This window comes from Fopius arisanus, unplaced genomic scaffold (assembly GCF_000806365.1).
Source record: "Fopius arisanus strain USDA-PBARC FA_bdor unplaced genomic scaffold, ASM80636v1 scaffold00014, whole genome shotgun sequence".
In the NCBI taxonomy this organism is placed as follows: Eukaryota; Metazoa; Arthropoda; class Insecta; order Hymenoptera; family Braconidae; genus Fopius; species Fopius arisanus.
Window position 1 is genome coordinate 754,482 of NW_011887753.1, and position 23,458 is coordinate 777,939.

A 23,458-nucleotide genomic window follows, 5' to 3' on the forward strand; every position below is an offset into this window, starting at 1 on the left:
TTGTGATGGAAAGCTTGGGAACTCAGGGGATAACCCCGAGAAGTGAGAAATCTTTTTTCAGCTTCAGGGAAGGTTCAACGAAACAGCAATAATTTTATGATGATCCTTTCCAAATTTTTCTGCACGACTGGTTTTATTGGCGGAATTTGTTGATAATGGGTTTGGGTGGATCTTTTGATTTTCAATAAAATTTGGAATCGCCCTTTAATGGGCCGATCACACGAGTGAGAACTTATACTCGTCTTTTTAAAAGAGTGTTATTCTTGTTGCTTGTGTCGTGCAGCACGAGCTCGACACTGTGCAGCAGGTGAAGGAGGAAATCGAAGAGCTGAGGGAATATGTGGACAGGTTGGAGGAACACTCGCATCGCAGAAAACTCAGGCTCCTGCAACAGGTCCAACGAAATCATTGAATTTTTCTACTTCATTGTCCCATAAAACTCCCATTTATTATTTCTTTTTACCTGATTATTATTTTTTTTTAAGTCATCACCATAATTTTATAGCTCACACATTCATGAATTTTCACTGATTTTTTAAAACTAAATGCATCCCTATTTTTTATTTTACTTCATCATAATTTGTAAATGAAATTGATTTAATTTATGATTTTTTTATTGCTCAATAAAAATCTGATTTATTACTTGTTTGGTTTTATTATTTACCATTTTTTATGGAACTTTTTGAGAATGACTTGATGATAATTTTTATTTTTATTTGAGCTGCCTTTATTTTTAGTTTTATTTATATTTCTTGTTTTCAGGGGCTGACGTTTTTCCTGGCGTATGCGATATTCGCTGCGGTTCTGGGGATGCTGCAGTTTGGTTACAACACTGGAGTGATAAATGCACCGTCAGGGGTAAAAATAAAGAGAAATTTAAGTGGAGTAGTGGAAAGTAACGAGTCCATTTCTCGTGTTATTAAATATCCAGTTAAATATGTAATTATCTCGAGCGTGAATTACTTCATTATAGCGCGTTGAAATTTTCTCATAAAAAAAGCAATAGAAAAACGCCGGTAATTATGACAATTCCCCTGGATTTTTTTAAACTTTGTAATATTTTTTTGTCCATTCGATCGAACTTTCCCTGTGCGCTCTTTTATGTTTATCGAGGCAATTACATAAATAACAACAATTGAATTGATAATTTATTGCGCTCTCTCACGGAGGGACAAATCTAGGATAATTGACGAAATTATCATTTCCGCGTGTTTAATTGATATTAAATGGTGAATTGTTCTTTCAGCAAATTGAGAGTTTCATGAGAGATGTGTATAAAGACAGATATGGTGATGACATGTCGGAAAAGTCTGTTAAGAGGTTGTTCTCATTGGCAGTTAGTATATTTGCTATTGGGGGTATGGTCGGTGGTATTAGCGGGGGCGTTATAGCCAACAGATTTGGCAGGTAAGTCCATCAAAACATTTTTTATAAACCGAATTCATCAAACGAAAACATTCAAATTGATTCTGCGGCAAATATTGAGGGGAAACCCAGTCAACACTGATGATAAAAAATATTTAACGTTCCACTGAACATTTATGGGATTTCGTTATTTTCGTTGAAATTCGTTTCTATGAAATTCAGTATAAAATTAATGCTCCTTTTAATCATTAAATCATTAAACATTTGTGAAAATACAAATACGGGATGAATATAAATCTAAATCAATGGAAATTCAAAAGATTGAGACTATAAATCAATTGGCCAGTAATAATAATTATATATAATTCTATAATCTTCAAAAATAAAAACTTCGGAAAATTATTTCGAGGCTTTTCCCTCGAAATTCGTAAAAAGAGTTATGAGACTTTGCTACAGAATCAATCAATAAATTGTTTAACTTCCCGTTCCGTGAATTAAATATAAAATACCTAATGATAATGATTTTACCAGAAAAGGGGGCTTACTGTTGAACAACATGCTGGGCATCGTGGGGGCATGCCTTATGGGTTTTACGAAAGTAGCCCACTCATACGAGATGCTATTCTTGGGTCGTTTCGTAATTGGTATTAATTGTGGATTAAATACATCATTGGTACCCATGTACATATCGGAGATAGCGCCATTGAATTTGAGAGGCGGCCTGGGCACGGTAAACCAGCTCGCTGTTACGGTGGGCCTTCTAATCTCCCAGGTGTTGGGAATTGAGAAGATACTCGGTACAAATGACCGTTGGCCGATATTACTGGGTCTTGCTGTTGTTCCTGCTATTGCCCAACTTGTGTTACTACCAATTTGTCCAGAATCCCCGAGGTAAAGTTATCAGGCCGTTTACGACACCTTGAGAAATTTCTGTCAAGTCAACGGAGGAGAATTTCCCATCCCGAAAAATACCCTCCCACTCCCACCCCTTCCGCGATCTTTATCGATAAATACGGAAATGACGACCAAGTGCCGGATGATTCTTCGAATTTATTTCTCCCTGGCGAGTTGAATAACTCGATAACTTATTTGTGTTAAAGTTTCAACGTTCCCCAAGATTTCTGCTTATCTCCTTATTCCACTTGCCAGCACAATATCTCTAAACTCGGTAGAATTCTCCTCCGCCCCATATTTCGGTTACCGAATTGTTTAGGAACTTGACGAAGTTTAGTCTCTTCATCTCAAAGTTTCAACAATGTTCAATTTATGCCTGACGACATGTTTATCATTATCACTTGTACAGATATTTGCTCATTACAAAGCAGTGGGAGGAGGAGGCACGTAGGGCTTTGAGAAGGTTAAGGGGTAGTAACCAAGTTGAGGAGGACATAGATGAAATGAGGGCGGAGGAAAGGGCTCAACAGGCTGAGTCGACAATTAAAATGAGTGAGCTTATATGCAGTCCAACGCTCAGGGCACCTCTTGTTATTGGTGTGGTCATGCAACTCTCTCAGCAACTTTCTGGTATCAATGCTGTAAGTTATAATTGTCATCGACTATTGTCAGGGTATCTCAGTGCATCTGGAAACTATTGAGCAATTATTCGGTTTTATGGCTTCTCGGGAGAGTTATTCAACAGATGATGGCACTCAATTCACGTAATTTTTTCTATTGCATTCCTTTTAATACAGGCCACACCCTGTTCTCACATTTTTAATCATCAAGATCATCCATTTCATCACATTAAATCAATCCGAAAATTTTTTGCATTGAGTTTCGAGAAAAATTTCGGTATTTGTTTGAAGATAATTGATATTTGAAGGCGAATAAAAATGCTCTGTAGTTCTCAAAAATAGCGAAATAGTATTGAAAATATTTGTTAGACCTGAATTTTCTGTTGACAGGTGTTTTATTACTCCACCCAGTTATTCCTGAATGCTGGATTGACTGAGGAGAGGGCAAAATTGGCCTCAATCGGTATCGGTGCGATAATGGTGATAATGACCCTAGTATCAATACCGTTAATGGACAGAACAGGAAGAAGAACCCTCCACCTGTACGGTCTCGGTGGAATGTTTATATTTTCCATATTCATTACAATTTCATTCCTCATCAAGGTAAGTCATCGCGTCATCCCAACCGTTAAATTCACCCCCCCCCAAACGAGAAAAATAATTCTAAAAATACCCTAGAAAATAAGAAAAACCGTTGCCATTAATGATGAACTACGACAATGTCCAATTTTAACCGATAATTCACGACTTGAAAACTCACAAAAGAGTCAAAGCGGCTTTAGTCATATAACGAGGCACACAAACAGCTGTAAATACCGATTTTTGTGGCTTTTGTCACGGGCACACACGAGTGCTAAGGGTACTTTTTAAAAGCTTTGTTCCCAGCTGGAGTGAGGCACTGCACACGACTGTGAGAATAATATCACTTGCTAAATATTTCAACATCAACAACAATCGTACTTGTTCATTTAGTATGTAAGAATCAATAATCCCACGATCATCCATGCATGCGCTGCTTCTTAAATAATTTTATCAATTTTATTTCATTATGCAGTTCACAAAATACACCTCCACAATTACATGTCTAGGATCTACTACAATTGGTCGAAATAACACTAGTCAAATAAAAAATTTATCAAAAATTCAATGATCAAATGATCAATATTTCGATTTTCAGATGATTCAAAGAGTATAATAATAATAAAAACACATAAAAATTCGACGAATTGAGACCCAAACATGACTCCCACTCTCATTTCAATTCTCCACCAAAATTCACCCCCCCCCCATCTCCACCCTCCTCTCCCTTCTCCAAATCGCACTAAAAGTTTTGTGCTCTCTCCTGAATATTAATTTCCCTCCTGTACCTCCCCAATTTTTTTCCCATCATAAATTCACTTTTTCCCATGTACATTGATCTCCCCTGATTTTATCGAGCCTGAATCCATTAAACCACACTCATTGTACTCATTCTGAACGACAGTACATCATCGTTATGTGCATAATGATCCCACCGATAACAAAAAACCACATGCACTCACACAATTCCTTTTTATGTTACGATTTCACTGACTTCACTCATTCCTCTCATTCCTCTCATTTTCAATACTTTACATTTTTTTTCTCTTTACGTTGCAACCCCTCGTCCCCCGTCCCATCCCCTCATCATTTCGACCTCTTTCGTGACAGCTTGGAGGAGGGATGCCTTTGTATTGATTTATCACTCATATTTTATTTATCAATTCAATTTCTGCAATCATCGTTATTCTCGTAAGCTCAAACCTGTTACTTAATGGTATATTGCTATTCATTCTTACATACCAATGGCTTTTTGAGGCTCACCATAAATTCCCTTGGGTATCCAATACTTTCATTATAAATTCAATACGAGTGATCGAGATTTTTTTCTTCAAGTCGATTTATTAAGGCATTCGGGTGCTATTAATTTCAAATGGCGGACAGCGATGATGAGTGAGTAAACATTCAACTTCTCCTCATTGGTGACCGATGTCTAAGTGTTCATTATAATCCTGGCACTATTTATCACATTTATCAATGAGAACTAATGAAATTTTTTCGTGATTTTAATCGCTGTTTTACGCTTTCGTCATTCTGTGCTTGAACTGTGGGTTAATATCACATTTTGGGTGAGGATTAGGGAGATTTAGGGGTAATTACGTCACAGTGCACATTATTATGCAGTGAAGTGGTGGAATATGAAGAGGAGAGTACGATATTTCAGTTGAATGCGAGGATATTTCGATATTGAGTGGTAATAAACGAGAAAATCACCAATATATCATGTTTTAATCAGTATTCTCAGCAATGTTATGATCACTCGGTGAATTAATTTCATTGTAATGAGATTTTTAATGATCTACTTGCTTCGTTACATTCTATTACTTCATGATAAATCACAAATAATAATGACGATAATTAAAGGCTCGAGAGAACAGTGAGCAGGTCTGAGCACAATTGCATGGCTTGATGATTATTTGGTTTTCTTTGTTTACTGAATTTTACTTTAAATTCTCCTGAGGCTCCTCCAGTTGCTCAGGAAAGATGAACAATTGGTACTACCCCCTGATAGGAGTTTTTCAATTACGTACAGGAAATGATTGGCTGGATGTCGTATCTGTCGGTTGTCTCGACACTCAGCTTTGTCGTATTCTTCGCTGTGGGACCTGGCTCAATACCATGGATGATAACAGCTGAATTGTTCTCACAAGGACCTAGACCAGCCGCTATGTCAATCGCTGTACTTATCAATTGGATGGCTAATTTCGTTGTTGGCATTGCTTTTCCAAGCATGATGGTAAGTTCACGCCACACGGAAATTACAGTTGCCAGATCGTGACTTTATTTTTTTTTTTATAATGTCTCTGCGATTTTTAACAGATATTCCTATTGAAATTTGAAATTTCACTATGATCTAGTTTATTCTTAGAAAATCAAAACGATTTTTGGAAGAAAATCGCGATTTGGTAACCCTGACGGAAATGAATACTCTGGGTAAATTATGTACCTCACAAATCACCCCATTACGGGGCAGCTTAGGAAATTTAAATGATAGTGTCGTAATTTATCACCGGGAATTCAGATAAAAATTATAAAAACCTCGGTAAAAAATGTGGTACACTTCCGTATAATTTTACTCAACCAGATTTTGCTCTGTGATTGTGGGAGAGATACGTCAGTTTACGGAATATTTGTCCCTAAAAAAATTTCACGGCTCAATCGAGAACATGGGGAATTCAAAATGATTGTCGTAATAGTAATTTTTTTGAATTAATTCTGATTACTCGGGCGATTAACGGTGGACATTCATTTTTAATATTTTTATGTTCACAATTTGCGATCTCACGTGTAGAAAAAATTCCTTTAAAAAATTCCCAACCCACGGAGAATTGAGCGAAGAAGACATCCTTGAAGCGAAAATTCCCGAAAATAATGAAAACATGAAAAATCTTGTCATTTGTTGCAGGCTGTTCTCGACAATTACACATTCCTGCCGTTCAGTGGATTCCTCGCTGTTTTCTGGATATTCACCTACAAGAAAGTGCCAGAAACCAAGAACAAGACATTTGAGGAGATCCTGGGGCTGTTCAGGCACGGCCATGACAGGTATGATGGAAAAATGCGCATGGAGAGAAACCCCGAGACCTACAAAGCCACCCTTCCCCACACCTCCCAGTAAAAGTCCCGACAAAACCCAACACAAAGTGGGAAAAAGAAAAAAAAAAAAACCAATTCAAATAAATTCGAATATCAAATGAAAAATTCACCTTCTGTCGAGAGTTTTCGTCATTAATATTCAGCTGGCGTCACTCTGCGGCTGAAAACTTGAAATGTCACACGGTTGCATTCAGTCACGGAGAATTCACTGACAATTCCATTGATTCTCGTGGAGAGAATTCCATTGGACGATGACGAAGCGTTATTACGTTATCTGCATGCAATGACGATTTCTACAATTGCTATTTTCCAGGGAAATTTCGTGTTGGGACCGTTCTACTATAGTATTGCATTCGTATACTCGTTATTCTGTACTCTGTGATAAATAATTGTTTAACTCTACCCCCTACCTCCCCCCGGCCCTGTCCTCTCACTATCTTTGAATGATATGTGGATTTTAATGACTTTGGTGAGGTGGAAACAAGATGATAAGGGTATTTATTTAGGATTCGCGTTGACTCTGGAAATTATTCGCCTTTCACATTCACAAATTAATTTTTTATGATTTTTTAAACGTCAAGTAATTTTTAAGTGATCCAATTATACCTGTGCAGGGGTATGGGATTGACTCGCGTGCATTAAAAAAACAATTTTTTTTGTGAAAGAAAAAATACAAAGAGAATGACAACGAATTTGAATTGAAATTAAATGAAATTTGGAAGAGACTTTAAAAATATTTAAAACTCAGAGAAATGAATTCCAATGAAATCTTCTCTCCACCAAACCACAGGAATTCGATATATCAGTTAAATCAACTAGAATAAAATAAACTTTACGATTAGAAAAGAATTATTCTCACTCAGAAAAAACGTATGGAAGACACCGCACAATGAATTTATTTCATATTTAATCCTTAAGTTGTTGATTGTTGAATTTTTCAATTAGGAATGAAAAAAAAAATGTTAATTACGTAAACTTTCTCTATCTCTCTAATGAAACTCTCAGCTGTAGTAATTTGCTTCGTTCATTTCTATCTCGATATTTTATTTTGTTTACGTTACAACATTGATATATTATTTTGGCATATTGTACATAAAATTGTTTACAGAATAAATGATTCTTGGGATTTATGAGTTCGTTTCGTTCCATTTATTTTCTTTGGATTTCTTAGATTTATTCATTTCACGGTACCGAGAGGAATTTAATATTGAATTTTTTATATACATGGTATACGGTTGTACTACTGTCGTCGTAACTGTGCTTTCTGTCTGTGTTATTTGGAGCAGGAGCAGCTTGCGGGACAGCAGACTTTATGGGTGAGTCCACCTAAATTGTGAAAAATAGATGAAACTAGAGAGAAAATAATATCAGAGACCTGACTATTTTTTTCAATTGAAATAACTGAAACATGATGGATTTATGTTTCGTTATCTGCGATTGTTGCTTTTTGATTACTCGATTATCTTTATTTCTTGGTTTATATTCCATGCATGGGGTAACCAAATGTGTCTGTTTATTATACTGAAATTGAGAATTAACTCTGGAGTGAAGTGGTGAAGTCCTTTTTTTCCTGTGAAAATTTATTAAAAAATGGTAAAAACTTGTGGAATTCTTTCAAAAGTTTGAGAAAATTTGAGAATTAGACTTTCGATTTGAATATTCATTTAAAAAATTTAAAATTCCATAGACTTTACCCCGGGAAATATAATTAGAATTCTTTTCGGGGGAAAGTAGTGAAAAATTTTCAAACAGAGTAATGGATTTGGAAATGGTACACCATTTCTCGGAAATTTCACCACTTCACTGCACCATCCCGTGTCCTAGACCAAAGAGATTCCGAAAAATCAGCAAAAAAGGGAATCAAATGACGCAACGTAAGTTCCCAACGATACAGCATGTTAAATATGCTAATTTCTCTCTCACTAGTTACCAAAAAAAAAATAAAAAATTTCCGAGGAGAGGCCAATTACCGGGAATAATTACATCAATTACCATAGCTGCATGAACAACTTCAATAAATAATCAAGAAATCTTTTATTCAACGTGAAGATACATTTCACAGTTTCTGCTGAGAGCCGAGGCTATCATGTAATTAAACCCAAAATTACGAGGTAAAACCGAGACCCGACGAAATCGATTATTTTAATTACACGAAAGTCCGGACATTTTCCGAATTTCGGAGTCTTGCAACAAAATTACCATACAATCACTAAAAAAAAAACAATCTGCATGCACCTTTTATTCATCAATCTAATTAGTGAGTCCCGAATCGATTGATTAATTAATGCAAGTATCACGAATCCAACGATTGGTCGGCAAATTACTTAATCAATAATAGGGAACACTTTTCTGAATTTTAAAATCTTTATCTATGGTTAGAATATTAAATAATACGAAATAAAATAGCTGGCACGAATGATAAATAACGAAAGAATTTTAATGACGCTGTGACTTGTGAGATCGCATGTGAGTTTGCTTTTTAAAAAGTATTCCACGTTTTTATCGTATTAACGGAGGTTCGTTATAATAGATTTTTCATTAAAATAGTAAAGTGCTCGCCTCACTAGATTGGGGGAGACTGGTTAGCAGGTGGGGTGGGTGGGTGGTGTATGAAAATGTGCTTTAATTACCGCAGCCCATCTATTTTTGCTCGCCACTGCATATTGACTTCTGGTTGTATTTTGCAATAGTTTGGAAAATCCGATTTCACGATCAAGTACATAAATGCATATACTCTCCTCAGTTTATTTACCAATATCGTTTAATATCGTTTAATATCGTTTAATATCGTTTGTATACGATGGGTATATCTGGCCCTCGAGAAATCGATGCAGTGGCGAAAGTGGATCGGGTGCAACTTCAGTTTTTCAATTTTTTTTTTTTTTCAACATTTCTCCTCGTTTTTTTCAAACTATTTCAACGCCCAAATTATCGAGGATCTATTGGGCTTTGTGTACTGTGTATTATGTATTACGTATTGTACTAGAAGTTGAGTGGGTTTATTGGATCGTCTCGGAAATTTCCGGTTTAATAAACCACTTGTGAAGTCAATTTAATCTGTCAGATATCGAGATACTGGAACGAGAAATATTTATGGAATAATTCAGCTTAACATTCTATCGTGCAGCCAATTCACCGGGGAATAATGATAATAATAATAATCCTTTGTTTAGGGAATTTTAATGCAACGTAAAACGAATTATTTTTTTTAAGTCAACTGACAGCTGTTGAAAAACGCGACATTTAGTAAAAATTGCATAATTTTACGATAAAGTACCATTTTTTAAAATATCAATATAAAATCTTCTCAGAAATATCTCTCCTCATATTAAATAAATAATTCTCCAATACCCCCACTCCACTCTCAACGCTCATTATTAATGAATTATTCTTTCAATGCTTCGTAGTTGAGTTTTAGGGTTTTGCCGAAACATTCAGTGATTTTTTAAAGCTTGATTAACTAATGAATAACCACAAATGATTAATCTGAAGAAAGAGAGGTCGGAAGAATGAGTTTGATTTTTTTTTCAATGGACCAAGTGAAATGATTTGAAAAAGGGCAAGACAATTTTGATTGAGGAAAGAGAGAAAATGGCGTGACGTACAATCGGACACTTAAATTCGTGAACAAATTGATTTCAGTATTAAATGTTGACGAATTTTTGTGTCCAAGTCATACGTTATTGTATTACAGGGAAGAAGAGCTCACGACTAACTCTAGCAAGGAGACCGTCCTATCAGATGCCACCACTGCCACCCATACTAACGCTACCAATAGATCATAATGATAAATAAACATTAAAAATTGATTACCAAATTAGATTATCCGCGACGATAACAATGTTACACTTTGTTGATAGTCATTTTATTGTCAAATTGCTAAAGTATCAATTAATGTAAATCATCTCATCTCATCTCATCATGTGTTACGAATATTTCGGCATCACCATTGCATAACATTTTTTAAACAAAAAAGAAAATAAGAAAAAAATCACTTCGATCGTGAGATTTTATCGCTGCAGAATAAATCACTCCATTTTTTTCCCCTATTTTTACACTTTCCACTGATGTTGTGGATATGTCATCCCTCATGTCTCATTGTTCACTTATTTTTTCATTTGTCTGTAAATAGATGAGATAATAATCAAGTGGTTTTGTAAATTGGTGGTTGTACAGATGCAGAAATCGTTAATTCTGAGGTCTAAAGTTGATTGAGATTATTCGTTGGATTATTTATGAGTGTGAAATATAATTGATAGATATTTTATCCTCAATTATTTAATTAGTATTTTTTTTTCTCGTTCTTCTACTACACAGGCCAGTGATTAGTTCCTGAAATGAGGAAAAATAGTCGGAAGGATTTGGTTGTGTTGAGTTGAGGGGTAGAAACTGTGAAATGCATTTTATTTCGTGACGATAGGCGGAAGAGCTCTTTTTGTACTCTTACATGTTTCAGTTCGTTCATTATTGGGGCACATGAAGTCGATTATTATTCATTCTGCGCAGAGGTATAATGGCTGGATAAAAATTGTTCATGACCCGATCGGAATACAATTTTAATCCTTTATTCACTGCCAATCGCTTCTATTTTCAGAGAATTAATTGCACTAAATTCTTCCCTCGAATGGAAAATTTATTCATTTTGACATAAACAAATGCAAAAGCTTTAGTATAAAATTCGTGCACAAACAAAAAATCTCGGCATTTTTACTCACTTCCAATGAAATTCTATATTCAATGCTTTAGGTAATGAAATGTTTTTTATTATTGGTTTATTAAACGATTTTTTGGGAGATGATTAAATCTCCAGTTAAAAAAGTTTTCCGATGCTTTCCTGTTGAAGTTAACGGTTTTTTAGATCACAGCGATGGGTACCGGAACTGAAAAGTTTAAGTTCACAGGGGAAAACATTTCGTCAATTCAAAAACCGATGGAATTTGCTTAACGATTTTATCAGATTTATATTGAACTTTCAATGAGTTTTTGATGAATATTCAGCAAAAAATATTCTCACGAAACAGTCCATAGAGTTTTATTTTCCTAAATAAAAATAAAAATTTCAGCGAACAGCGCACCTAAAAAATTTTCTATTGAATATTTCAACAGAATTATAAAAAAATGCCAAAAAATCGCTCAAATTATCCCAAAAAATTCCAATTCAAAGAAAAAAATTTTCTATTCAATGATATCACATCCACAACATTCGCGTCTACCTTCCCTCCTCATTATAATTCCGCGAAAGAAAAAAAAACCTCACGTGCCCCAATAATTTCCACAATTAAACGTGTAATTGGAAAAAAAAAAAGTTGCTCGACGATTTTTTTTTGGAAGTCGTCAAGCGACGATTGAATTGAAAGCTGTTCATGCAGCTGAGATTTTTGTATTGGTAATTCAGTGACTCGGAAAGTTGATAACGAAAAAATTGCATGTCATCCTCGAAATAAAGTTGAAAAAGAGAGAATTAAGTGTGAATAAGTTGGGGAACGGTGTGAGATGATGAAAAGGAAAAAAATAAAGAGGAAAATATAAAGGTGGAGAGGAAAAAATGTTGGAAACAAGTGGCGTGTTTTGCAGGACCATGCTAAACTGTACGAATGCATTAGAGGGACACATACCACCGGCAGAGAGTGCAGCCCTCATGGTGGCAGAGGAGAAGCCCCATCCTGATTCATGTAAGGCCTGTCAACCTGACCGACAACACCCGTATCATCACCTGTCACTATCAAAACTTCCATCAACAGGGCAAACAATTCCTCAGACATGGCTGTAGCCAACAATAATTGTTCCATGATATCTATTGATCCCTATTCCAATGTCTCTGTGTGCCATCGAATATATTAGAGGGACTCTTGTTATTTATAGGATTGTTAACAATCGGTACGACATTTATCGATTTATTTCATTGTTTAATTAAACGAGTGATGATGTAGTGGAGTGGTAAATACGAACTGCTACCAATCAGTTCAACTCGATTTTTGCCATTAGCTGGTTTTCAACGAAAATCTCGAGATCCGCACGAGATACTGAAATTTTTGTTCTTACCTTTTTTATCGAGTCAGATGAGAGCTATAAAAAAGGTCCCGAAAGAATTTTTGTATCTCTGTCAGCTTCGGAGATATCTCGGAAGTAATGATAGGAATGTTGATATTGATATTGTAAATTTTCAGCTATTTGTTGTGAGGGCAATAATAATCTTGTTTTACCACTTCGCTGCACCAGTTTTTGTTTGAAGCCATAATTATGCCAAAGTTTGGGTGATAAATTTTAGATGACCGCCCAGGGGACACTTAGGATCCTCTGATTTAATTCCACCGCAGTTCGGTAAGGTCCAACAATCAGAAAGACACTTTACCTTTTTGTTTACCATCAACTCAATTTAAAAAACAAATGCCTAAAAATACCAAAGCACACTTACACGGTAGCTGGCACGCCTTTGAACGAGTTAACCACTACCAATACCATTTAACATCTAAATCGATGGAATATGAACGCACCGGTACGGAACGTCACTCGATTAATCGTTAAAATTGAAAGGATTAATTGAGTTATCAGCAAAGTGGCACTCCACGCTTTTTCCATCACACAAAAATCGTTCCGCCGAACTAATCGCACTAAAATTGCAAATCCTGGTAGATGAACCACTGACGAAAAATCACGAAAAAACTGGGAATTATTTTTTGCTATCTTCCATTGAATTTGAAAAAATCTCAATTTCCGATTGTCTCCGTTCGTTCAATGGACGAAAATCACTTCGCACTGCAATTTCCAATTGTCCTCTTATTGTCCCCTTAAATGAGAGGAAAAATAGGTGGATGAAAATCTCCTCACGCGCACCGGGAGAATCCACCGAAATCCCCTTTGCTCTGTCGGAAAAATCCCATGAAAAGAGGAAAAGAAGAATTGCCCGGAGTCTGCTGGGTCTGGTTTCTTGAAGCCTGGAGGAATCGTTTGCTGCGTGTTGAGAATCCTTACTCAGCTCCCACCCCACAGCCCCAACCCCCAACACTTTTGCATGACACCCTTTATTTATTATCTCTGTATGTACGTGAATTCGTTGATTTGTAGTCTCACTGTGAGCCATTTTTATTTTACCATCATTATTATCAATCAATCATGTTCTTCATTCGTTATCTTTTATTTCCTCGAGATCGAATCTCGATTTTAGCTAAACGTAATTCGAGTTTATTTCAGTGGAATTTCGTTTATGAATTTGCTTGTTACTCATGAATTTTGCAACACGAATCAATTAATGATTTGAATATTAATGTCAACTTCTGAATTATGTGTGGGCACTGGAGACTCGTCGAGGGTCTGCTGGTCTCATCCATCATTCAGGGGATATTTTTTTTCCTTGCATATTTGATGATTTATCGTATTTTTGATTCACTAGTTTATTATTAATCATCTTCATTGTGAGAATTATTGATTCGAGAATATTATCGCGGTGTCTTGCGAATATCTGGAAAATCTCAGACCCTGTTCATTCATATTCTCGGCTCAAAAATTATATTTTTCATTCATCGTTGACGGAATATTGGAAGTGTCTCTGAATATCTCAATATCCGATGATTTATGGTATTCTTTACTCATTAGTTAATTACTCATGTTGATCAAAAAAATTGTAGATTTTAAAAATATTTCCTTGTGAATAATCTGAGGACCGATGGGATTGGCCGAGCGTATTGGGTCTCTTTTGTAGCTTGACTACAAAAAAAATCTTCTGAATGGCTTTAAATCTCGTAATTCCGGCGTTATTTGCAACCAAGGCAGGAGAAAAAACTAGAGAAAAACTTTCTCAATTCCAGAAAACAGTTTTCTTCAATGAAGCAAAAGTTTTCTTGAATGAAGAATAAAAGTTTTTCAGAATGAAGAAAACAGTATTCCAGAATTGACAGACATTATTTCCAGTGAATGTCTTTCAAGTCTCATAATTTCCATCACCCATAGTCTCATAATCGCTGTTGTGATTATTTTGTATTATTTAAACTCGTAGATAATCATTAGAAATTTTGATAATTTAATCATCCACTGAAACACCCACAGCAACACATCCTTCATTTGAACGCGTCACTTGATATTTTCACACGATTATGATACACTGGCCTCTGTAGTAAACGAAATAACAATGATACGTCAAGAGCTCAAAAGGCAATTGGATTTTTCCACGTGTAATTACTCTTTCCAATATTTTTGTAATTAATTATATATCAACAGAGCATAAGAGACGGAGAAAATGTATTGGTCTTTTTCTAATGACTCACGTGTAACTTTTGGGAGAAATAACATGGTAGAGGTCAAATAGTATTTCTTGTTTAAATAGTGGATGAGCTTTGGAGTTAAATGTGTTAAGTTAAGCCACCTGGGTGTTTTATATATAGCGTTATTAGCGAGAATGTTAATGAATAATTGTCTTGCATGTTCTGCATGAATTACCCCGAATTGTCGACAGTTACATTATATAAACGCAAATGCCTTCCTTATAACCACCGGAATTATGCAATATTTTAGTTGAAATTCTCCATTTCGTGATGGGGAAGAGATGGATTGGATTTTTTGGCGTATGGAAGCATTTCGGTGAAAAATTTGGCGTTCCATTTACCAAATTCTTTTCGAGTCTTGTAGAAAATATGGAAATTCGGGAATCAATCGCGAATAGTCCTCATAGAAATATTTTAAAGGAAACCCAAGTAGCGAAATTTTTTCACACGTCAAATAAGAAAAATACACGGAGAGATTTTTCTCGGAGAGATTCTCTCCGCACAGAATTGGCTTATATCATATTTCTCATAAAAATTGATAGCACATAATTCCGAGTTTCCTTTTATCTCACGTTTCTCTCCGTGTACTTCTTCCACTTTGTCAACTCAGGACTAAATGTTGAGAGTCACGCAAAAATGAAATGAAAAAAAATCCATAAGCAAAAAAAAAATGGCAAAAATCCGAAATACATGGCCCATATATTTCGATTTGAATCAAGGAGCTACTCACTTCAGATGCAATGAGCTATTTATTTAAGAACCGTAAGATTTTTATTCCCTTCGATTTCAATTGATTTCGAATCGTAACATGGAAATGACTTGAAATGAATTGAAATTAATTAAAATGAATTGAAATGAATTGAAATTAATTAAAATGAATTGAAATGAATTAAAATGAATTGAAATGAATTAAAATGAATTGAAATGAATTAAAATGAATTGAAATGAATTGAAATTACTGATAGAGTGTCGCAATGACTTGGAGTGTGAGTAGCCCCTGGGTGGAATGTACGACGGATTGAATTAGTATGATATCAATCGGTGATGGTTGATATAAAAAAAAAATTAATGAATGGGTGAACAGTTGTTTTTGCAGCTGGATCAGAACGCTCTTCCATCGCTCCCGCTCAACCGGAAAGAGCACCGCCCCCGCTTCCCCCGCCACGCTTTCCGAACAGCGGTGTCTGACAATGGGAAACTCCTCTTAATATTGGCAACTTTATGATAATGAGTATACCACTGCTACTCACCACCAACAGTCTGACAATGGAGAATCACCTGTACGAAATAATAACAGAGCGTAGCAAAGCGTGCGCCACATTTCTTCGTAAGAGTTTGCGTCGTACTGCTAATGCCCCTATCTCATGGAATGTCGGCCTTCCGGAAATTCAAGTGAGACACCCTATCAGCCCCTGATAATACACACGAACATCGTCAAATAACTACTCAAATGAACATTCAACGTAACTAGTTAATAATCCTAGATAAAACAAATCGTGCTTCACTTTTCCCAGAAAAAAAAAAGTGTTCAACAGTTTTAATTCCGTAAAATTAATCAATCGGGGGGATGATGTTCATGAGGATACCGTTAATCAACAAAACAGCTTTGCACTAATTATTTAAAAATAAATCAACAACGTTCGAGGTAATGAGACACTATTGAATTATTGAACTAGTGGAATTTTAAAATGACGTTTGAATGAGCCGAGGGATGTGCGAGATAATTAGGAAATTATCATTTATTTTCGGTAATTATCCCATTATTCAAGTCGTCGGAAGACTGGGACATTATTAAAGTGATATTTTGTGGGTGTAACGGAAGGTTTCCAGTCGTTTAAAAATAAACTATTGAGGGATATAAATTTATTGCTCAGAATTTAATTAGGGAAATTGAGGAATTGCACTGTCAGTGGAGAATTTCGTGCCAGATCGATCGAGAAAAAAAAAACGCTTTTTTAATACTCAACTAACTGGTCACCTTCCATTATATGTACATAATTTAATGTAAATAATTGTATACTCTTATCATATGGTATGCATAACAGAGATGTATAAATGTACTATATTACTCATTAATGTGGCAACAATTGCCGGGAAATCATTGATTGGGGGTAAGTTGATCGTTGAATGACTTTTTCGTTATCATGTGATTAATTGTTTGTGTTCATTGTTAAATAAAATTGACAGATTCAATTTTATCAGTATTATTCGTTCGTAATTTGATGGAGGTGGGAAAAATGGTTGAAATTCTATTGTTCAAGTTTATCACAATTCTAAAATGATAAAGACTAAAGATGATAATGGTAATTTATTCGCAATTTCATATCAATAATCAAAGGGTAATATAGTACAGTTTGTAATCAGATTAAAATGAAGGTTTTTTCTCGGTGCACTTTCTTGTATTTATGTACGTGACGAGATAAGTTGAAGGAAAAATCGAGTTGAGAAAAAATTCTAGGGGATTTTCCGGCGGAGGGGAATTTTAGAGTCCCTTTTTCACTCTTTGTAGGACAAGCATTTTATAAAAATTATCTCCATTCGATTGAAAGGTATTAATTTATACATTTACATTGGCTCGGTTGTTTAAATATTATGGAGTCCCAAGGTGATATCCATTTTTTCATTTTTTTTAATGGATTCTTCCATGAAAAGTGATGGGGAAAATTATCTGAATTGATATTTGACTTCTATAATTCCCCACTGCTTCAGTAAAATTCAATCATCTCTAAACTTTATTACTCACCAGATTGTACTAAATCTTCAACCTTCAACTGACTAGATAAAGAAAAATTTCCGAAAAACTGGTGTCTGTCTAAGCTTACGAATCTTCTTGCAAACATGAGAGAACACGATTGAGTGACATGACTTTCACAGTTATTGATACGTAATAATTAAGGGAATGGAATGAAGTATTCACTGGAAAAACGATGGGAAAATTTATTTGGCATTACCGAGTTTTTCCAGAGTTGAGGAGTGGGAGAGATAAAATCAATGAGACAGGCAATAAAACACTTGACCCGATTAAAGATGAGTAAAAAGGTTTTCTTCTGCATTTCTGGTGTATCCCAGTTGTCTCCGAGGAGTAAAGAAATTTATTATTATCGACCTAGGATAGGCATTTAGGGGTAGAAAGGAAATAACTTAACATACAAGCTCGTTCAGTCCCAAAAGAGGAAAGGAAAGTCTTGAAAATGACAGCGAAACAATAAAAAATGAAAAGCTTGTTAATTTTCAAATTTCGTTAGCAATGAATTAATTTCGGAGCCGACTGGATCTAGGAGAAAATGTCAAATATATTTCCACATATTGTCCATTGAACTAATCGGTTTAGAAATAATTCAATAGTTAAAAAAAATTGAAAATAAACTTCAAGTTCCATTTCTTCGCTGCGCGAATTAATTTCAATCCGTCACTGCGGGGCAAGATTAATTTAATAAAAAATGAAACCAAGTGCGATTGGGTTTTTACGACAAATATGGCGGTACAATAAATTAAAAAATGAATCAAGTAATTATAGCATATCCGTTGAAACAAAATGAGAGATAATTATTAATAGATAATTATTAAAACTCGATGCGTACGTGTGAAAAGTTGCTGTTACTTTTCGACTCAAAAGACAATTGGGCAATTATCATTCTGATGGTGATTTTATAAAAATTCTCGGTTTTTATGGTAAACAATGTGAATTTTCATCGTCATCTGCGTGAAATTCATGGATGATTCATTCTCATTAGGGAATATACAATGAACGATACAATGAAATATAATTTGAATACAAGTCATGGAAAAGGGGAAGTTTCTTTCGGGGGCCTATCGAGTTATTAAAATCAATTTGTGTACTATTCCATTTTCAATACACTTAAGTATCATTAAGATCATGGAGTGATCATGAAATGATCATCAAGTCGGCTGTAATCGGTGCCGATACTCGATCGAATGACCAAATTCTAACGGAAGAGAATGGATATATGAATTTATTCGATAATCGTGCCGGTGAAGTTGAACCCATTTTCTAAAAAATCCGGAGTCGACCAAGGGACATGCAGTCTACATACGAATCCCCAAAAAGAAAATCGGGAATAGCATTGGGGGTCTGCAACGATATGTAATGAATAAAAAAATGAAATTTCTCGCCGTTGATAACTTATTTATCGAGATATGACATAATTTTCATAAATCCAGAAGAAAAACGAGAGAAATAAATAACCGAGAAAAAAATAAAGTGACAATGACTCTAGCTGAGAATCTTATATTTTGAATCAGTCATTCAAGAAAATAGCTAGTGATTATTTTTTTTTTTCGAGACGTTAATTTTAATCTTAAGGATGTTTAGCCATTTTGAAATTTCATATTTTCACTTCCAGGTAAAAGTTTATTATTGAAAAAAAAATAGTCTCGATATTCTCGGTGTTCAATTGAATTATTTAATAATTACAAGACTAAGGAAAAAGCTGTGCTGTATGGAAAAATGATATAAAATTCAATTCGCTTGACTTTTCAAATAATGCACGTGGTGGATTGAAATTTTTATGTATCTGATAAAAAAAATACTTCCGTTTCCGGTTAAACATCCTTAATTGATAATCAGTTAATAGTTTTCAAGTCAATGATGTCTATATAACAAAAATCATTGACACAGGTAAATAGAACCTCACGAGAACTTGGAAATACTGAAAAATCTGAATCATTTCACGAACGCAAGTGATCACAATAAAGAATGAGGCGATCGATGGCTCATGAAACCAAGAGTGCGAACGCTAGGAAAATGTAAAATATAAGTTCACTGCCATTCAAATGACTTGCGCTGCATGAAAAATAATGCGGGGAAAAAAAAATGATACTTACCAAGCGCCAAAGATATTCCAAATGTGAATGTGTACAGTTACGTTAAATATAATTACCTAGTTATATTTACATGAATGATATTAAAATAACGAGTACTATGTAAAACTCACTTAGAGCATTGGAAGAAAAATGATAAATAAATAAAACAATGATACTCATGATGGAAATATGGTAGGACTAACAGAAAAAATTTAATCGATTACAGAGCTATTATATACCGAATGAAAATGTTCGCGCACGCTTTGAGTTTGCAGTTGAATTTCGATGATTGAGTCATTATGCAATCGTTCAACGATTTAATGGAAAAATTCGCGATTTTATCAGTTCACTGGTGAATCGAATTCTGATCATTTGTTCGTTTAAAAAAAATATGAAAAACCAGTGATTATAATTTTGATGTATTCCTTAAGAAATGCCTAGTTACAACCCACTTCGCAATACTCCTATACCCGTGGAATAAATGTAAATAATCGTTAATACCTTCAATTATTATTTCCAGAACATAGCATAAACGAATGGATGTTTTAGATAAATATATATAAATAAATATGAAGTTGAGGGAAGACCTAAACTATATTTCACACATTTTCAATCCATATAAAGCTCTGTGATTAAATAAACCAAAAGGAGATAAACAATACACGCTAAATAGATATCGCAAATTTTTAGAAGACAAATCGAATTGTGTACAGTGCAAATGCGATAGAAAATTGTGTAAACGAGGAATAATTAATTATCTTTGAGAATCAGTGTGTAGGTGAATTCAGTGATAAAAATGGGTGGGGAAAAATTACACACGAGATTCATAAATTATTTTACTTTATTTCATTCGCAGGAAGCTCTGTGTGGACCAACTTCCGTGAGCTGTATTGAACAGATATGAGAGAAGGAAAAAAAAAATAATCCAACATTGTACCGAGATAACTTTCTATAAGTACTAATCGAAGTAGAAGAAAATCTGTTAACGCAAGTATGCAAATAATTTTCCTTAAGAAAAAAAAATATATTAAAATGATAAAAAAACAAATTCCCAATCCTTCAACTTTATACTATCGTCAATTTTGTTATTCAATGAATAAAGATGACTAACAATAATCGATTGTTTGTGCTGGAATTAATTCATTATTCAATAGTTTATTTAGAAATTCATTCAGCTGGAAGTGGAGTCAGATATTTTTCCTCATTTCTCTTCTGCTCATTTTAATTTGTTTTTTTTTATCAGTGAATTGATTTATGTACAGACGGAATGGGTCTTCAGATGCACTCATGACTTGCATTCCTGGTGAAATGGCTCGAGCGTGCGGAAATCTCGCCAGGTCGGTGGCAAGGCGCTATGTAGATGTAGTCCACATTTTTTGCAGGGATCACTGAATACTGTCGCAAAACTTGCGAACCACGTCTGCAAGGTTTAATTAAATATTTCGAGTTTTGGACATTGGAAATTTTTTTTTAAGAAGTTTTCCCTGCGGATGATTTTTTCAAGATTCCTAGAAATTCTTACCATGAAGGATCTGACGGCGAGTTCAGGTAGTGCTGGAGAGTGAAAATGTAGCATCGCCGCATGAGCATTTTCAGTCATTTTCCTAAATACTTTGTGACGTGACTCAGTCCATAGGTCCATGGTTTCACCATAGCCCTTAATAACCACCCACTCAACCATAAGTCCCTTAAAGGCTATTGCTCCCTTCAAGATGTGACCTATGGAGACGTTGAGGATGGCATTGGAAGCGTAAGGTCGAGTTATTGTGACTGTCATCTCAGGAAACAAACGATCCAGGGTGCTGAACATCGTATCGACTTGTCTGATTCAAATAAAATGATCCAATGAATGATCCCATTTATATCCAGATACTCTGGAGATTACATTAGATTTAATTTGAGGCTGTGAGTATATTTTTTACTTACGCAGTTGACACATTATGAGTACTAGTCTGTATTCGTCCCCGTTTGGATCTGGCGCTATTGATGTACGACCTTTTCAATGAATTTTGACTGAGAAGGACCTGAGCAATGTTGCTGTACTCGTGAGCTTTGTCACACCATTTGTAACTGTTTACGAGAGTACTGTACAATGCTTGTCTTTCTTGACTCGTCTCCTGACTGAGGTACGTTGTACTGCCAAGGCTGAATGGACCTGGAGGTGGATTCAAAGTGCCTACAGCCTGCTCAACATCCCTAAATCCCCATAAAAATAATTACTCCGCCATCTCCTTACACATCAGGTAAATCGACGTGTTAGTTTTCCCTCTTTGCAATTACAATAATATTTGGAATAAGTATTACATCTTACCTCAAATTGGCATGTGCTGTGAATAACAACTCCTGTAATTCACTCAGATACTTGGAATCCTTGTTCTCATCCCCATGATCCGACCTCAGACCATTTGCCACAGAATCAAATACTTGTCTAACACTTGACCTGAGGACGCGTACGGCTGTCAGAGCATTGCTCAATTGTTGATGATGTTGCTGATCCATTGTACACTTTAACGATGTCAGCTGAACAAAAATAATTTATTTCATCAATCGAATCGATACACGTAATCAACGATTTTCATAAATTTCTGGTCTGCTCTATAATTAGTAGTAAATTACAAAATGTGGTAGGATCGTTTTCGGGGTTAAGTTTGTTTAGTTATTCTGATGTTCTGTTCGTTCTGTTGAATGAGAGGCGGACAGCTGAGGTATGATACAAGCAGGTATTGTCAAGCCAAAAACCGGGGACAAGTTCTCTCAGGCGGCACGAGACAGCGCGTCGGTCACAATCACCTTCCCCTCATCGCCATGTCATCCCCACTTTGCAGCTGTTCGGCACTGGTGGGACTATTTAAAAAATGAGAATTTAAAATAACAGGAAAAAATGTAAAATATGGCCTTGGTTTATGGGATGTGTGGTATCTACATGACCTCAAAGTTTCAAAAATAGAATAAACTATAGAAGCATTACCCAGTCTCCAAAAATCAGGCAATAACAATAAATAAATTGATTCCTCTTATTTTTTATTAAAAAATAACAGCTGATGCAGCAGTTTTCGTAAACGAACCGGCACTCGAGCTGACGGGATTAGAAAACAGAACGTAATTCAATGTATCTGATACTCCCATTCCCGTTTCAGAGATCCAATCGAAGTGTTTTTGATGGTCAAGACCAAAATCCACACGCTAAATTCTCTTCAATCAATTATTTTTCACTGACTATTGGATTTTACATGATTGTACTGTTTTTTTTAAGAGAGAATTATTTATTAGGTTAAGAATTTTCGTAATTATCGTATCTCGTCAAGTTGGGACTGCCCGCGGTGTTCTGTGCGCACGGACGGTTCGCGTGCGTATGCACGGAGTATCGCCTGGCGACCCCCCCTCGAGCGGTCTTCTGTGCGCATGCAGGGTGTTCTGTGCGCATGGGAAGTGTTCAGTGCGCATGCCCGGAGTATCGCCGGGGGGACCCCCCACTCAAGCGCCGGCTCCAAAGCCCTGCCATTTTGAGTGGGGAGTCAGTCGTTCCGCGACCCGCGCGTGGAACGGTCGCTCGCGCGTCGCGTAGTTAAAATCCGTTAACATCGGGGTTCTAGTGAGCGCAAAAGACAAGCGCCTCCTGTGAACAGTGAAATTACAAAGTGCGGGACTCAGTGCAAGTGATTTTGTGAATTGTTTAGTGTGTGTTTAGATACGGACTAAAGTGACAGTGCGAATTATTTGATTGAACTTTGTGGATTTTGAGTTGATAAAACATTCTTGGTTGTGTGGTGAGTGATTAGTGAACTTTTGAACTGTCTGCTGCCTTTGAAAATGCTGGTGCTT

At 35.6% G+C, this 23,458-nt stretch overlaps 2 protein-coding genes across 8 annotated transcripts in view; one reads left to right on the top strand and one right to left on the bottom strand.

The window, feature by feature from the left end:
- Glut1 (Glucose transporter 1) overlaps nucleotides 1-20,659 on the top strand; it is a 33,670-nt gene extending 13,011 nt beyond the window's left edge. For 2 of the 5 annotated variants that reach the window (XM_011299320.1, XM_011299319.1), the window contains 12 exons: nucleotides 284-394; nucleotides 763-858; nucleotides 1,247-1,407; nucleotides 1,897-2,256; nucleotides 2,669-2,900; nucleotides 3,270-3,482; nucleotides 5,491-5,694; nucleotides 6,364-6,503; nucleotides 7,841-7,870; nucleotides 12,129-12,226; nucleotides 15,897-16,204; nucleotides 20,493-20,659. In XM_011299320.1, coding sequence (XP_011297622.1) covers nucleotides 284-394; nucleotides 763-858; nucleotides 1,247-1,407; nucleotides 1,897-2,256; nucleotides 2,669-2,900; nucleotides 3,270-3,482; nucleotides 5,491-5,694; nucleotides 6,364-6,503; nucleotides 7,841-7,870; nucleotides 12,129-12,226; nucleotides 15,897-16,000 — 1,749 coding nt within the window. In that variant the 3' untranslated portion in view covers nucleotides 16,001-16,204; nucleotides 20,493-20,659. Of the gene's footprint in view, nucleotides 1-253; nucleotides 395-762; nucleotides 859-1,246; nucleotides 1,408-1,896; nucleotides 2,257-2,668; nucleotides 2,901-3,269; nucleotides 3,483-5,490; nucleotides 5,695-6,363; nucleotides 6,504-7,840; nucleotides 7,871-12,128; nucleotides 12,227-15,896; nucleotides 16,205-20,492 lie in introns of all 5 variants that reach the window. The other 3 variants (XM_011299316.1, XM_011299317.1, XM_011299318.1) reach the window with 3 other exon arrangements.
- MED27 (mediator complex subunit 27) lies at nucleotides 20,460-22,975 on the bottom strand. 3 transcript variants are annotated; one of them, XM_011299314.1, is made up of 6 exons: nucleotides 22,673-22,975; nucleotides 22,253-22,480; nucleotides 21,948-22,156; nucleotides 21,563-21,832; nucleotides 21,159-21,459; nucleotides 20,460-21,056 (listed from the first exon to the last, which is right to left on the bottom strand). In XM_011299314.1, the coding sequence occupies exons 3-6, from the start codon at nucleotides 22,133-22,135 to the stop codon at nucleotides 20,922-20,924; spliced, it is 894 nt and encodes a 297-aa protein (XP_011297616.1). In that variant the 5' UTR covers nucleotides 22,136-22,156; nucleotides 22,253-22,480; nucleotides 22,673-22,975; the 3' UTR covers nucleotides 20,460-20,921. The 3 variants fall into 3 exon arrangements, with proteins under 3 accessions (XP_011297616.1, XP_011297614.1, XP_011297615.1); XM_011299312.1 differs by having other exon boundaries at nucleotides 21,948-22,480; XM_011299313.1 differs by having other exon boundaries at nucleotides 21,948-22,480; nucleotides 22,605-22,975.
- Nucleotides 22,976-23,458: the final 483 nt, after the last annotated feature.